The following is a 17,240-nucleotide window of genomic DNA, read 5'->3' as shown; positions in this document are numbered from 1 at the left end:
AGCCCAAGCCCCAGGAACTCTTCACTAACCAGTATCCCTACCCTCTGTGACCCCACCATGCCCCAGCTGGGCTGGGTGCCCTTGAGCCCTTGATGGAAACTGTGGCTCATTCCAGGGTGGCCCTGATCAATGGATGACAGAGACTGCTTGGCTGACCTCTCTGCCATGTCTGCCCATGTAGAGCTAAGCCCCCTAAGGATAGGAACTATGTTCTTACAGGCATACTTACTAAAGAAATGAGGAAAGGAAGGGAGAAATTTCATTTGAAAAGCAGAAACCTATAAAAACAGGAGAAAGATGGAACAGTTCTTCCTTTTACTGTGTAACACCCAAAAGGGCTGGAGGAAAGGCAGCTACTGTGTTTTATTCAACCCGCCTCTACATCAACTCTCATTCCTATCCAGAAGCAGGCTGGCATCCCCGGGCAGAAAGTTCCACATCTTCTAAGCAGGAATACTGTATTTCATTCTCTTGTGACTGAGATCCTGGGCTTATGTAGAAGCCAAAAAGGAAGCTAGGAGGCTTTCCAGGCAAGAAGGGAGCTGTTCCTCTCAAGGAGCTCATCGCTTGGTCTCGTGGTCTTTCTCTCTTTTTGCCTCTGTCTTCTATGTCTCTCCAGTGATTCCCCCCCCCACCTCTCTCACACACATACATAGCCCCTTTGACAATTCATTCTGGGCTGTCCAGGCTGGACCTGGTGCTAGATACTGAACCAGGGGATGTGATGAGACAATGACTGGAAGCAACAAGGATGGACTCACAAGGGATACTCTGGGTCTGAGCCTGTGTCCCCTGGTCTCCACACTGCTCACCGCAGCCCAGAATGGTGCCTCCATGACAGTGCAATGCTCACCCAGCTGGAAAAGCTGTCCTCTTCCCCTAATGAAAGGGACATTTGTATAGAGGGACATTTGCTGTAAACTCCATTGAAGATTTTCCAGTAGCAAAAGAAGCTTGGCAATCATGAGAAAGAAAAACAGAGCTGGAGGAATCAGGCTCCCTGACTTCAGACTATACTACAAAGCTACAGTAATCAAGACAGTATGGTACTGGCACAAAAACAGAAATATAGATCAAAGGAACAGGATAGAAAGCCCAGAGATAAACCCACGCACATATGGTCCCCTTATCTTTGATAAAGGATGCAAGAATATACAGTGGAGAAAAGACAGCCTCTTCAATAAGTGGTGCTGGGAAAACTGGACAGCTACATGTAAAAGAATGAAATTAGAACACTCCCTAACACCATACACAAAAATAAACTCAAAATGGATTAAAGACCTAAATGTAAGGCCAGACACCATCAAACTCTTGGAGGAAAACATAGGCAGGACACTTTATGGCATAAATCACAGCAAGATGCACCTCCTAGAGAAATGGAAATAAAAACAAAAATAAACAAATGGGACATAATGAAACTTCAAAGCTTTTGCACAGCAAAGGAAACCATAAACAAGACCAAAAGACAGCCCTCAGAATGGGAGAAAATATTGGCAAATGAAGCAACTGACAAATGATTAATCTCCAAAACATATAAGCAACTCATGAAGCTCAATATCAAAAAAACAAACAACCCAATCCAAAAATGGGCAGAAGACCTAAATAGACATTTCTCCAAAGAAGATATACGGACTGCCAACAAACACATGAAAGAACGCTCAACATCATTAATCATTAGAGAAATGCAAATCAAAACTACAATGAGGTATCACCTCACACCAGTCAGAATGGCCATCATCAAAAAAATCTACAAACAATAAATGCTGGGAGGGTGTGGAGAAAAGGGAACCCTCTTGCACTGTTGGTGGGAATGTAAACTGATACAGCCACTAAGAAGAAGAGTATGGAGGTTCCTTAAACAAACTAAAAATAGCACTACCATATGACCCAGCAATCCCACTACTGGGCATACACCCTGAGAAAACCATAATTCAAAAAGAGTCATGTACCAAAATGTTCATTGCAGCTCTATTTACAATAGCCAGGACACAGAAGCAACCTAAGTGTCCACAGACAGATGAATGGATAAAGAAGATGTGGCATATATATACAATGGAATATTACTCAACCATAAAAAGGAACGAAACTGAGTTATTTGTAGTGAGGTGGGTGGACCTAGAGACTGTCATACAGAGTGAAGCAAGTCAGAAAGAGAAAAACAAATATCGTAGATTAACACATATATGTGGAATCTAAGAAAAAAGAAAAAAAATGGTCAGAAGAACCTAGGAGCAAGACGTGAATAAAGATGTAGACCAACTAGAGAATGGACTTGAGCATATGGGGAGGGGGAAGGGTAAGCTGGGATAAAGTGAGAGAGTGGCATGGACATATATACACTACCAAACGTAAAACAGATAGCTAGTGGGAAGCAGCCGCATAGCACAGGGAGATCAGCTCGGTGCTCTGTGACCACCTAGAGGGGTGGGATAGGGAGGGTGGGAAGGAGGGAGATGCAAGAGGGAAGAGATATGGGGACATATGTATATGTACAACTGATTCACTTTGTTATAAAGCAGAAACTAACACACCATTGTAAAGCAATTATACTCCAATAAAGATGTTAAAAAAAATAAAAAAGAAGCTTGGGACAGGGCCATTAACTGTTCCTGTCAGTGGGTTTTCCTCAAATGTCTTCCTTCCTCCTCTCATATGGCCCAGGGGTGACAGGAGACCCCTGAGTCTGTGGGAGACTCTGGCCTTGCATGGCCTTACATGAAGGTATACAGATAGCATGAGAGGAAGATGGAGGTCCTCAGAACATTTCAGACATGCTGAGTCAAACAGCAAGCTCTTTCCAGCAAAATCTAAGCGTGATGACAGCTCACTGCCTGGTATGAATGGAGGGTCCGTCCTCACTCCCAGTCATGTCAGGGGCTCTGTTACAGACTGATGTATGGGGCTGTGGTCAGCCAGCCTTTCTAGGCCGCAGAGATGGTGGCCATGGCGATGCTGCCTCTTTGAATGCTGGTTCTGGTTACTTTAATGCTTCTCGTTTGAAATTTACCCGTTTGTATCAACATAATCTTTTTTTTTTTTTTATGTGGTATGCGGGCCTCTCACCTTTGTGGCCTCTCCCGTTGCGGAGCACAGGCTCCGGACGCGCAGGCCCAGCAGCCATGGCCCACGGGCCCAGCCGCTCTGCGGCATGTGGGATCGTCCCAGACTGGGGCACGATCCCACGTCCCCTGCATCAGCAGGTGGACTCCCAACCACTGCGCCACCAGGGAAGCCCTATCAACATAATCTTTAAGTGGAGCTATGATTCAAGAATTAGCTGAGGTATATGGATCAGGTAGTGACAGCCCTACAGTGGAGTGGCTGGGCTTGTGCTACAGTGCCTGTGTGCAGGTTTCGACCAGGAGAGCATCATTACCAAATGACGCTCCTCGCCAACCTTCCCTAGAGGTACTGGCTCCAGGAGAACTTCATGAAGACTCTACAGACAAGAAAAAAAAAATCGATCTTGAAGATGAGCAAAACCCAAAGAGCAGGAAGTGTGGAGGGCAGAATCAGCTTGTAGTTGGTACCCACGGGGAAGGAAATGTGCCCAGAACCTAGAGTCAGAACAGAGCCACAGTGGTCCCTGTGCTGGGTGTGCCTGGAGGGACATGGGCAAGGCTGGGCCCTGCAAGGAGGAGGAAGAGAGGGAGAATGGATGATGGGGGGCGGGGGCCGGTCCTCCCTCCCATGCTGGGAAAGCAGGGCCCATCACCCTTGATGAACCAAAGAGAACCAGGAAGGAATGCGGTTTCCTCTCTTACCCTACAGCTGGTCTCTCCAGGTCAGGGTGGAGGCACATGGGCGGGGCAGGGTAGGGAAGGCGCTGTTCATGCTGTACCCGCTCTACAGATAAATACACGACTTTAGTGGCCATTGCTGGCACCTTGGCACTTGCTCAAGCGTGAAAACATTCCTTACATTTGTTATCTGGCTCTCAAGGCAAAATAAAACAATGATACCATCCCCCCTATAAAACATTGCTGTCTCCAGAGAAGTGGCTTGGGTAGATACTAACTGGAAGAAAACCGCCCGCCGAGTGGCCCAGTGGGACTCTCCTGCCTCTAGACTGCAGAAAGGAGAAGTAGGGCCCAGGGCACGGACCTCTTTGGGGGTCTCCTGGTGGCACCGGTTGCTGTTCCACCATAACTCCAGGGCGGCCACCAGGCAGGCGAGGAGGAGGCCAATGGCCAAGATGCAGAAGACCCCGGCGAAGCTGTGCAGCTTGAGGGACTTGCCATCTGCCTGGGCGCTGGCATGGCTGGTCAGGTCGCAGCGGCCCGTGTGCGGCCACCACTTCTGCTTGAGCACATCCAGGTCCCCAGTGTCTTGAAGCTCCAGGATCCTGCAAGATACAATCCACATGAGCCACAGCCCTGGCCTCACTGACACAGCCATGGGGGCCCTGGCCCCTTCCCCACCATGCCGGCCCCTCCACAGACCATGCTGAACCATCATAGTGGCTCTCTGCCTCAGCTTTTCCCTCCCAATCCATTCTCCACTCTGCAGGCAAAGCACCCTTCTCAAAACACTCCTCAGATTTTGTCACTTTCCTCCTCAAAGCCTTGATGTCCTCTCCCACCCTGTCCCACTGCCCATGGATGAAGTCCAACAGCAAAGCACATAAGGACCCTTGACATGGGATCCTAGGGCAAGCTCTGAGGATACAATCAGGAAATACAGAAATGCATGATGCAATCACTCAGACTGTGGACCCACAGAAAGGCTTTCTTTCAAATGTCAATAACTATATCCTAAGTCTCTCCCACTAGGATTCATCAAATCATTCATTCATTCATTGATTTGAGGAGCATCTGCATTGTGCTAAGTATGATGTTCAACACTGCTGAGAGAATGGTCCAGAGCAGGGGTCCCCAACTCCTGGGCCATGGACTGGTTGTGGTCTGTGGCCTGTTAGGAACCCGCCCCCACAAAGGAGGTTAGTGGCGGGTGAGTGAGTGAAGCTTCATCTGTATTTACTGCCGCTCCCCATCGCTCGCATTACTGCCTGAGCTCCGCCTCCTGTCAGCATTATGATGAGTCGTGTAATTATTTCATTATATATTACAATGTAATAATAATAGAAATAAAGTGCACAATAAGTAATGCACTTGAATCATCCCGAAACCATCCCCGCCGACCCTGGTCCATGGAACACTGGTCTTCCATGAAACTGGTCCCTGATGCCAGAAAGGTTGGGGAGTGCTGGTCTAGAGATACTTACCCGGACACTGAAACAATTAGAGCAATCAACGTGGAGTCAGAAGCTGTGATCAATACAACGAAATGAAAGTAGAAGTGCTAAGAAAGGCACCCATTGGGAGGGTGGCCTGGACTGGAGGGTGAGGGGAGACCTCATCAAGGAGGTGAAAGGTAAGCATAAAATAGCTCACAGGGGTTTAGCACACCTGTGTGCCAGGAAATCGCCTAAGTGCTTGACAGTGTTTAATTCTCATGTCAACCCTTTGAGAAGGCTACTTCCATGGTCCCATTTTTATAGAGAAGGATATTGAGGCACAGAGAGATGACATTTCTTGCCAAGGTCATTTTGTGGTTGGCAAGGACAGCATTCCACAAGGAAGAGGAAGAGCCTTCCTGAGACTAGAACCATGGTTGAAAGTCTTGTCTAGGGTGAGTGTATGAGAAGCTAAAATGTGACAAGTGAGGCTGTAGATGGTGGGTGAGGAGGAGGAGGAGGAGGAGGATGTGGACGTGAGTTGAAGTGAATGAAACAGGCAGAGCCAAGAATGTGGGCTCTGAGAAGGTATGAGAGGGAGCCTGGCATTTATCCTGCTCACAGAGGTGGGGCAACCCCCCCTGCTCCCGTATTCCCCAGGTCGGTGTCTGGATGGCAGTTATCCTTTGTTGTAGTATTTCATGGACTCTTTCTGTAATCCAGGGGTCTGGACAGGGAACCCGTGGTAGCTGGCGGCCCCCGGGCTCCTCACACCGAAGCTTTTTTATTTGTGGAGGCTGGACTCTTTTGGCCTGGTCCATGGTCATCTGTTCAGTTGAAAACACCCCCGGTGGCCTCTCTGAGCCCTCTGGGTATGCACAGTTCAAGAGCAGTGGTTCTTGATGGTCAGGAGAAGCTCATGGCCAACTGGCCACTTGAGCAGACTCTGCCCTGGACCTGCATTGCAGGCCAGCTGTGACCACAGGCTGGAGCTGAGCTCAGTAACAATCATGGGCTGTTACTGTGGAGAGGGAGGGAGACAGTCCAGAGGGGGTGCCCTGCCCTGTCAGCATCTAGGGGTCAGCGTAGTGTGGCACCTCGCCGGCTGGGTACAGCCTGGCTCTGTGCAAAGAATCTGCACCAATCCCAGCTGGGTGTCCTCGGACAAGTGACTTGCCCCTACTAAGCTTGGCTTCCTCATCATTGCAAGATTGACCCATGATTACCACTAGCTGAGTAGATCCTTTGGATCTCCATGGCTTCCCCTGAGCAAGCACAGTGGCCGGCACAACTTGAGCCATCAATGGATATTTGTTGCATCGATAATGTACGAATGTATGAACTGAATCATGAAAACTAACCTGAACTAAAATGGCTGTGGTGAGATAATGAGATAATGTCGGCTAAGTGGCCAGGGCACAAGTCAGCACAAAAGACTTAGAATTCAGCTTGGTCATTGAGATAAAGGCATGATTTACACGGGCATTTGAGGTCGCACTTAGTATGCCATAGGTCTCTTCTGTGGCACATGCCATGATTAACTGGGCAGCTGCAGGGTCCCCCTACCTCCAAGTGGCTCTGGACATGTTAGGGAAGCTGCATGTCTGTACGTCCACGGGCTCATGCTGAGTGGCCGTTATGTACATGTCTATTGGCAGTTCTGAGTAGGCTGGGCCTCCTGGCAGTTACGAGAAGCCCAGGGCTAGGTATGCAGGACCTCAGGGCCTTCAAGAGGACTCGTGGTTGGGTTACTGGCTCACCATGGAGAAGCAGCAGAGTTTTTTATTTATTGCCACAGATTCTGCTCTGATGGACACCAGTCAAACCCAGACTGCCATCACACTAGCCATGTTAGGAAACCTCTCAACTTTAGCTTTTGTATCAGTAAAATCTGAGATCATAACAAAAGTGAGAGAGGCTGGGACCTGGGACCCTTTACCGGAGTGCTTGCACTTGTACCTGGACAAACGTCTGCTGGAGCAACAGAACACAAAGAAACTGCAACGAACTGAAAATAACTGCATTCATGTGCAGTCCGGGCAATTATGAAGAGTAAGATACAAAAGGGCCACAAACCAACTGCTGCTTCTAAGTTTCAGGGAGCAAAAGCAGGGTACTGCACACGATCCCTGCACACAGCACCACCACGGGGGTGGGCAGACCACCTAAGCCAGCCCTCTAGCCAGACCCACCCATCCGCCCCCACCCTTACCCCATTTAAGGTACAAGCTTGCCCCCCTCCCCACCCTTGGGGAGTGAGCAAGGGACCTTTGTCTTGTTTTTGCTCCCTCCTGCTATAGCACGAGTCCCAGTAAAGCCCTGCCTGAATTCCTTGTCTGGCCTCTTATCAATTTCTATTGATTCAAGAGTGCAAGGACCCAGGTCGGTAACAAAAGCACCTACCTCACAGAATTATTACAACCAAATGAAAAGCGGGAACACATGGGACCACTCAGCTCGAGAGCTAGCAAGCATGAAGAGCTCCATAAAGCTGGTCAGTATGGCACCACACTCCGGTGCCATACTGACCAGCAGCCCTATCCATCCAATATTGACACAAGCTGCCTTTGATTGAGGACACAGTAGGGACTGACCATTTTACATTGTTTTAACCTCACAGTAGCCTGCAAAGTAGTTCTTATGTTTACAGATGGAAGACCTGAGGCTCAGAATCTAGATGGCTTGCCACCAGTTGCAATTAGCAAGTGGCATAGCTGCTCTTCAGAGCTGGGTCACGCTGACCCGGGAGGCCATGCTCTCTCCAGAACACCAAGCTGCTAAGTGCAGTCAGCCCCCTCTCTGAGAGTCAGCTCCAGCCTAGGGGATGGTGAGACTCCAACAAGAGCGGGGCCATTGGGCCGGATTCCCACTCTTGCGCTCAGTAGCTGCAGGAGGCTTCATTTTGCTGACGCTTCCCTTCTTCCTGCTCCTTGTAACTGTATGCATTTTTATGCCCAATATTATTCCAGGAAGAATGTAAGGCAATTTATAGGAAAACACAGAATAAAATAAAAACAAACAAGCCAATCCAAAAGAAAATTTAAATATGTAAGCAACAGAGGAAAAATAAAACAAGTCACGGGCACAAAATGACTCCTGGAATGAGGCTAAACTAATGCACACCATAATAATCTCTACTCCTGCCTATGACTAAGCCAGAACGATGATAGCCACTTCCTGAAGCCAGTTGTTCTATTTTCCAGACAGATATAATTGCAGGTGCTTTCCTTTAGTCAATAGTCGTGGAGGCTGCTACATAGTAGGTGCTCTATAAATGGCTATTAAGTTGTTAAACATTTGCTGAATGCCTACTCTGCATGCCATGGTCCATAAAAGGGCTATGACACTCAACCGCAGTCCCACACACACACAGAAGTTGTAGCCTAAAGACCCAGTCCTCTGCCAAAACAAGGGAACATATCTGTATTCAAGGAAATAACTTGAGTCCCTGGGACTCAGGGAAGGAAGGCTACAGCAGTTCCAGATAAGACTGGGATCTGCTATTTACACAGGATTCTTTTTCTGTCAGTGGCATGGGGCATTGCTTCCTGGACCTGCCCCCTTCCTCCTTTCAGGCATGACCCAGTTAGGGGCAGCCCACAGTTCTGCATGCATCATATAATGGAGCCTCTTAAAGAACCGCTGGCGGCAGAAAGTTGGAAACCTGAAGCCTTGAGTGTTCCCCCCAAGTAGGTACCCATGTGTCCAGGTAGGGGAGGTGGGGACGCTTCCAGCCCAGGAAAGGCTAAAACATAGACACCAATGACAATACTTCAGGAGGCCAGCACAGCCTACTGGGGACATTTACTTACAGTCATAGAGCATGTGGCCTTCTGATGAAAGCAAAGGGTAATTAATCACTTCCTGCCAGAATAACACAGAAACTGGACTAGCCACTTTCATTCATGTTCGTTGAAAGATCCAGCCAAGAACCAGGCTCTCTCCTCTCTCCAGTGTGTCAGTGTTCACTTCAGCAGACTTTCAGGGGATCTCTGAGCAGTTTGAGTGCACGGGGACCCTAAGCTTTCCACACTGGGGACCCTGTGCTTCTGTGAGCACTGTGTTGGGGCACATTAGCTGTCTTGGTGGTGCTGCTGCTGTTGCGTTGGTCCCACAAGCTCCCTTACCATCTGTTACCAACCTGTGAGAGAGGTGCTCACAGGTTGATGGCCTGGGGAATGCCCTGAGCATCCTGTCTCAGAAAACCAAGTAGGGTAAACCTCAAGAACACCACTGTCTTATATACCCTGGAGAGAAGCCATCCCTCCTTCATGCTTTTAATCCGAGCAATTGATAAATCACTACTCCTCCTTCTCTAGTGTCATCCATCTCTGCTCCAGGGAGCAAAGGGAGGCATGGAATGTATACTTGATTAAACTCTACAGAAAACCCAAAGCCTCATTGAACTAATTAGTTCTACCCCTTTTCCCAGTTTTGCAAACAAGCCACTGAATGAATGGGTTGCAGGCCCTCCCCCTAGGCCTCTCCCTGATGGGGTTTAGGCTCAGGCGCTCGTGATCAGAAGAGCCCAATCAACACCTGGGAGGTGGGAGGAGGGAGGTGGGAGGGCTCAGAGATCCGGTAGCAACATGGGCACAGCACTGGGGCTCAGGGGACCTGCCTTCTCCTCCCAACTCTGCCAGTAGCTGGCTGAGCTGCCCTCAGCACACATTACCCTCTCTGAGCTTCAGGATGTGAAACGAATGATCTTTAACAATTCTCACCCCTCCAAGTGGATGCTCCTCCGTGCTGGAAAGCACGTGTTCATCAGGTAACAGGGCGCTGCCCCTAAGCCTCAGCGCCATGCCGGCCTTTTCACCTGGACACTTCTGCCACAGTTTGGATTTTGGTGGACCAAGCCAGAGCTCTAGTTCTGCTCCTTCACCCACCAGGATGTCACCCCACAGACATGTGTGAGTGGTGGGCTTAGACATCCTTGGGGACAAGAGCCCCTGTTAGCAGGCTGGCTGCTGGGAAAAGGCCACTGAGCTCACCCATGCTGTTCACCTCCATCCTCTCTGTGAGGCCAGGTAACCTGGTCAAGGACTAAGGTAAGTTCCTGTGGGGAAGCGAGAAATGGGGGTGGGATGATGAGAGATAATCTTTGTCAAGGAGGCCGACCAGGTGTCCAGACTGAGCACTTGGAAACTCAGTCATGCCCAGGAGTCCAGAGAAGATCAAGTTCATTTCTGGTGGACAGGGTCCACGTGTCTTTGCTTAGGCCAGAACACTCCTGTCTACACAGCGTTTTCCCCCACTCTCCCCCAACACGCCCCATCGCTAGTATTAATTACCAGGAGCTGAAAAAGCTGGAAAAGATGGGGAGGAGGTGGGCAGTGAGGGCCAGGCCCCTGTCCGGCCCCAGCGGGTAGCATCTGCTCCCTCAGCCCCTGTGCAGGTGAATATGGAGCCAATCTGCTTCTCTGGCCCCAGTTTTTCACGTCTCCACACTGACTCTTCCCACCCTGCATTTATCTTAAGAAGTTATTATTGGGCCCTTGCCAGATCCAGTTAATCTTTAATTTTAAATTACTAGGCCCGTCTGGCTAACTCCTACTCTACCTTCAGGCCTCAGGTGTCACCTCCTCTGGGAAGTCCTCCCTGGTCTTCTGGGTCTGGTCAGATGCCCTTCTTTGTCCTCCTCCACCCCCAGAATATCCTCTCTGTCTCACTGACTGCCCTGTGCTGACATCGCCTACTCACATCACAGCTCCCACTGAGACTATGCACCTTCATGGGAAGGTTACACATACTTCCTCTTTTTTATCCCAGGACCTGGCACAGGACTAGCTGGGGACAGGGGTGGAGAGCAGCATGTACTGGTACATAGTCGGCACTGAGGAAAACGTTTGTGTTGGCTCTCATCTCCTGAAGGCTGGTTAAACCCCAACTGGAGCACGGGGGCTGCCAGCATGTTCTCGCTGACCGAGCCTACCTCTGAGAGAAGAGGTCCCTGTAGGGGCTGCCGTGCTGCAGGGCGATCCCATAGCCCTTGCTGCTAACGCTGTTGCCAGTGACAGTCACGGAGCAGTCGTCATCTGTCAGGGCTGCGTACTCCACCACGGCCACATCCCACAGAAAGGCGTAGTTCCCCTTCTTTGCCTGAAACACCAAAATCACCATGAAGTCAGGCAGACCTGGCCTCCCGTATTATTTTCGAGCAGAGAGGCCTCTCAGCGGTGGGATATGAGGGACCCTTCTAACTGGTCCTCCTGCCCAACGAGCCAACACAGCAAACTCTCCTATTTTCTGGTCTGCAGATTCCACCCCTGGTGGATGACACTCACTGTGGTTAGACATAGAAGGACGTGATGATGCGTCTAGGAGGCCCCAGTGCTGCGCATCTCACAGAGAGGTGGGCAAGATGAGCATACGTGGCCTCTGAGCTAGCCTCCTGGTCACCGTGGCATGGACCTGTTTCTCAGAGAAGTGAGCTCACCTTGGAGAGTGCAGAAAGTCTGACACCAGGGAATTGAGATTTTCTGACCGGAGATTTAGGGGGATGCATAATAGTATCCATTTAATATTTCTACTTAGAACTTGACTGAGCCCTGCTTAAGGCGAACATGGGAGACGGCCCTAGGATCAGTGCCCCTGAGTGGCTGCGACTTAATATCTAAGTCATGAACTTGCTATGCCTGGGGAAGAAGCTGTTAAGGACAGGGTCCTGACTGTTATGGTGCCAAACCAGGATTCTGCCACTTCCCTTTCACTGCCCACACAAGAGTGTGCACACACAAACACACATGCACATACATAAGCATACACACATTTATATGCACACACATAGATGCATACATGTGCACAAACACACGCACATGCATCTACATGGAGGAGGTTTCTGGTGTCAGTGTTTCTATATCCATGCAATGGTGGCAAATTATTCCATCAGAATTTGCCTGTGGCCACAGCTGCAGTCTCACTCCATCACACCCATCCATAGCAGACATTCAGTTCTATCCTGAGCCATAATCCTGACTTGGCCTGGAGTTTAGGCACTCAGAAGTAATGTGAGCTGCTTTTATTTTTGGAAGAAGATGCAAACTAGACATTGTCACTCGGCCAGCTTAAAATAGAGCATCATGTTCTTAATGCAGCCAAGAGCCTGGTTTTAATTCTCTAGTGAACATACAGACACCTCATGCTTTCTTCTCTCCTACCACAGCTCACACTAGATGCTGGAGGACCCCAGTCTGGGGCAGTGGCAGGGCTGAAGCATCACAGGTAACAACAGGCCAAGCTGGCAAGCTACAAGCTTTGTGGCACTGTCAGCAGGGGTGTTATTCCCTTTTCCTGCCTTTATTCAGTTGTCTTTGTGTCCACTGAGAATCTCCAGAGAATGCCATAACTGCTTAGATGAAGCTCATCACGATACTGCTTCTTTTGGGGCCCTAGGTGCCCATGGGCCAAGCTGGCTTATTTTCTCATCAGGAGTTTTCCATCCGAAGGATTTGTGGGTAGAGCATGGCCTCCCCCTGCCAGGAATAGACTGCTCCTAGCCATTCACACAATTTTACCTCACGACCTTGTAAGAAATGACTTAGACCATACCACCCACTGACATTCACCTCGGGGAACAATCCAAATATTACCTCAGGGCTTCTTTCCTTGGCCAAGTCAATTTCAGGAGTCCCTAAAGGGCGTTGACCCAGGTTGCAAAATTACACTCATCTCTCTCCCTCCACATGGGAAGATAACAGTCTTTGAAATTTTTTCCTGCTGGCAAACACGTTTTCTCATGAAAAGATATAAATTCTCCACCTCTTAGTAACCGAGTTTCTCAGCAAAATGTTGACTTATGACCTAATATTTGGCTTCTGTCCGACTCTGGAGCATTTCATACCCGTCCTTGCAATTCAACATGACAATCAGACACTGTTATTTGCACAATTTCAAAAGGGCATGTCATGTTGAAGAAAGAATTAAGATCAAGTTCGTTCCTACGTTTCAAGTGATGTTCCAAGGAGAAAGAAATAAGCTGGCCCACCTCGAGTGGAAACCGGCTCTGACAAAAGCCTGGCATGGCCATTTTAATGGGGCAGTTGGATCTGTCAAGCCACAGGCATCTGTGGCTCCAGTTTGGGCTAAGTGACAGGTGAGCACAGATCCATGAAGGAAGCTGCATTTATAGTCCCGCTGCCTAAGCTGAGATGGCAGAAAACATATGGAAGGCACGCTGGCAATGTCTCAGCTGCAAATCCCTGCTAACCAGGAAGGCAGTCAGGAAAAGAGGAGAAAATAGAAGTTCTCCTTCTAGAGTTGCTGAATGACCCCAGACACTCAATCTCCCTATCTTATGTCTGCTTCAAGAAGCATGTGGCTGGCCCCTAATCTACCTGACGACGCCAGAACAGGGAAGACCTGGAGAGGCTGGCTGATATGCCACCTCTTACATGTGGGCTAACTCAGAAACTGCAACTGCAATGGAGCTCTAGCCTTATAAAATACTCTCCATCCCCAACATCCCTTCCTCACTTCCTAGCATCCCACAGCTTCCTGGGCCCTCTTCTCTTAGCCTCATGCTGAGTAAAATGCACCACCAAAACCTTCCCTGGGCTTCCCAAGCTCATCAGTTTCCAGCACAACTTCCTGGACCTTACAGATGTCTCCCCAATCTTCCTGGTATGTCGCAGCCCCTGTATGAGACAGAAAGCTTCTTAGGCAGGACCATATTCTCAGGAACACTTCGGATGCCAGTATCAGAAGCCCAAACATGCCATCCACCATGGCTATACCCCCTCTATACAGACCCTCTTCTTGCTCCAGGCAGAATGAACGCCCCATAACCTACCCACAGTTATAACTCTTCCTTATAGGATCAGAACCAATTTTCCATGCAGCCCCTAACAGTTATGTGTCCACCTTCTTATTCTGTGCTGCCTATCCAAAAGTTCTGGCTTCTCCATATGTGGGGGATGCCAGATACATCAAAAATGTGCCTCCAAGAGATCCAAGAATTTCCTCTCTTTCTCTCCCCTCCTGTCATAGGCTCATCCTCTGCCTTTCTTGAGTCTGAGCATCTCTCCCATTCTGCTCTTGGTTCAGCTCCTTCCTCTGTAGCTCGGCCCCTTGTCTCTACTTCCATTGAGAAGGCATTTCTACGCCTCTCCCTCTACCCTCCACCCCCTCAACTCTATGCCAGAGATCTCGCACACTTTGGGACATCTGTCATTTCCTATTTATATTAACTACTTCTTTTTGCTGAGGATTGTTTTTGAGTCTCTTGGGAAGATAGACTATTGGCAGGAATCTAGCCTCTTCTCAACTGTGTGCCACTGGCTGCTCCTCACAGAGAAAGAAGGGTGAACCAGACACCTTCCTGCAGGAAACTGGGGATGCTTTGGCTAAATGGCACAACAGAGCTCTAGAGTGGCTATTTTGCCACTGTTCATACCAACTCATCCTTTCTTATGTCTCCCAGTCCTGTCCTTTCCCTACTTCCCAGGGGGCTGAGGGGAGTTAAGGAGGATGTTACGTGAGATCAGAAGCAATAGGCAGCGAGCTGTTTACAAATAGATTATTGACGTTTATTTCATAAAGTCTAAAAGATGAAAGTGGTACCATAGATTGGTGTTCTGCATTAAAACAAAACAAGAACAAATACTGGATTTCACCTCTTTAATGAGTTAACTTACCTCGATCTGGCTGGCCCATTTATAGTATTAAATGTATTCCTAACTTCTAATCATTGACTTACTATGCCTTGGAATGCAGCTGTTGGAAAGTTAGGCTGGAGACAAGGCTGGTAGATTCAGTCAGACCTTTCCCAAGCCTTTGGCTCTATGCAGAAGGCTCTATGCAGAAGGTGGGCACAGTGACCCAGAGAGCCCTTCAGAGCTGGCTCTGGGGTCCTGGGAGTCCAGCCCAAGATACTTCCAGGAGCTATGAAGGCATTTTTAGCTCATCTAAGACAGTGGAGGTTTGACAGTTAACATAGCCTAGGAATATAATTTCCTACTTCCACAGTTTGTTTGTTTTTAATTGATCATGTCCAGTCTTAGTGAGGTTGTGACAAAGTGGGTGTGATCCTTCGTGGCCACAGGCATCACAGAATGACACAACACTTCAGAAAGTAACGCAGCATCCATAACACGAACATCTAAAACTGCTCATATCCTTTGCCCTAGCAAATTAAGAATTTAACCTAAAAAGTAAACCAAACGTATCTATGTATCTTAATGACATGACAGGCATTTTAAATCTAATGTTGACTACAAAGTAAGCATGGGACAGTTTAAATATTTAATTTAGGGAAATAATTTAATAAATTATGGTTCACTAATACGATATGGTTTTATGCAACCAATAGTAATTATAAAGACTATGCAGAAACATAGAAATGTATATATACATATTTTATATATACGTATATACACATAGAAATATATACATATTATATATGTAAATTAGTAGAAAACAATGGGGTGGATACACTTTTATTACTGTTCTGTATACATGTGAAATGTAATATGCCAAAAGATGAACAGGAATATTACATAGTGGAGTGGGATTAGTGATGATTCTCAGGACAAGTTGATTAAAATATTTCCTTTCATCTTGTTACACAGTCTATGCTATCACACACTACACAGGTACCAGATCCGATCTCTGTACCAGATTCAATCTCCATTGCCTCGTGTGCTCTTGGCTCCCAAAGGCGCTTTTGACCATCACAGAGCACAAAGGTCTATCAGGGCTCTCCGGTTTCCCAGGGCACTGGCTCCCTGACACTACTCAAACACCTGGGAAAGTCTCCCTTACATCCCTGGCCTGCATCTAAACATGTGGCTTCATTTCACTCTCTCCTTTTCCTTAAAAAAAAAAAAGAAAGAAAAGAAAAGGCATTTGGTTCACACATAAAAGGAGAGATGTGAGGACTCTGGGGAAAGGAGGAAAGAACAGCTTTGACATCGCATAAAATGTCAAAGAAAATGTCCAGTTGGCATCTCAGGATGCCAGGACAGCAGCAGGTAGACAGACCACTTCTAGTTTGTCTCCCAGGAAGCATCTTAGCAAACAGAATCCAAGCCCATCCCTGCAGTCCACTTCCTCCCAAGTCCACCGACACGCTGGTGTACTGCTACAAATGGAAAGGGACTGAGACCACGGGGCTGTCTGACCCCGGTGCTTAGAGCATCCTCCCTAACATTTGGGGGAACATGATCAGCCTACTTTGCTAGAGGAAGGCTGGGCACCATAAACAGAGTCACAAGTGAGCTGGGATATTGGATGGCTCATCGCTGTTGCTCCACACTGGTAATAAAATGAGATTGCATTGCCCTTCATTGGACCACTGATATGGCCCTTCCCAGAACTCACTTGGAGCACAAACTTTCCAAGACAACAGCCTTGGAGGCAAGAACTTCATAATGCTCTTCTACTCCGTCCTAACTGCTTTTGGAAAGGGACAAGCAACCACGCTCTCCCCCCAAACAAGAATGCAGGTACTACAAACATCAAACATAAATACTACCAGAAAAGAAGTGCTAAAGGAAATCAGGTGTCTGCATTGCCAGGTACAGGGTAGGTGTGAAGTACCTGCTGGATGCTGGGTTGTCAGACACATGATTCCTTTTCTATCCATGTATATATAATTCTGAGGGGTTGAACATTACTCCCATTTTACAGATGAAGAAACTGAGACTCAGAAAAATAAAGTGACTTGTCCCAAATAAACCCAGATGGTGAATAGTGGAGCCAGGTCAATCTGGAGAAAGACAGTCATTGCCATTCCCATGGGTTCTATCACCAACAGCATTCCCCTGGGAAGTGCTCAGAGGGTAAGGGCACCGTAGCAGTTTCCCCAGCCCTCCCTTCATGAGGCAGAGGGGAGAGCACAGGTTTCTTTGGCTCCAGTGACTGTCCCCCTCCAGCTTTACAGAGGTGGTTCGTGGAACAGCTGAAATGCGGGGAGAGGGAGGACACAGGGGCCTGTGCTGTCTGTGGATGGGGATGTTAGGGTATCAGGGACACCTTGGAAACCTGATGCAGCCTCATGGGCATTAACCATCCAGTGACACGCTCACTCTCTCTCCTTGCATCCACCCTTTACCCCAACAAAGCA

At 48.3% G+C, this 17,240-nt stretch overlaps 1 protein-coding gene across 2 annotated transcripts in view; it reads right to left on the bottom strand.

Annotated features, from left to right (window-relative positions):
- The window catches only part of GRID1 (glutamate ionotropic receptor delta type subunit 1), a 679,283-nt gene that overhangs the window by 16,143 nt on the left and 645,900 nt on the right, over positions 1 to 17,240 (bottom strand). Inside the window, exons 14-16 of one of the 2 annotated variants that reach the window (XM_081250206.1) lie at positions 11,112 to 11,278; positions 4,105 to 4,345; positions 3,765 to 3,846 (exon numbers count right to left, since the gene is read on the bottom strand). In XM_081250206.1, the coding sequence (XP_081106332.1) occupies positions 3,766 to 3,846; positions 4,105 to 4,345; positions 11,112 to 11,278 (489 nt within the window). In that variant the 3' untranslated portion in view covers position 3,765. The remainder of the gene's footprint in view (positions 1 to 3,764; positions 3,847 to 4,104; positions 4,346 to 11,111; positions 11,279 to 17,240) is intronic. The other variant, XM_081250205.1, reaches the window with a different exon arrangement.

The sequence above is a fragment of the Mesoplodon bidens genome, assembly GCF_964165515.1.
Source record: "Mesoplodon bidens genome assembly, chromosome: 1".
NCBI classification, from domain to species: domain Eukaryota; kingdom Metazoa; phylum Chordata; class Mammalia; order Artiodactyla; family Ziphiidae; genus Mesoplodon; species Mesoplodon bidens.
This window is presented reverse-complemented; position numbering and strand designations above follow the sequence as displayed.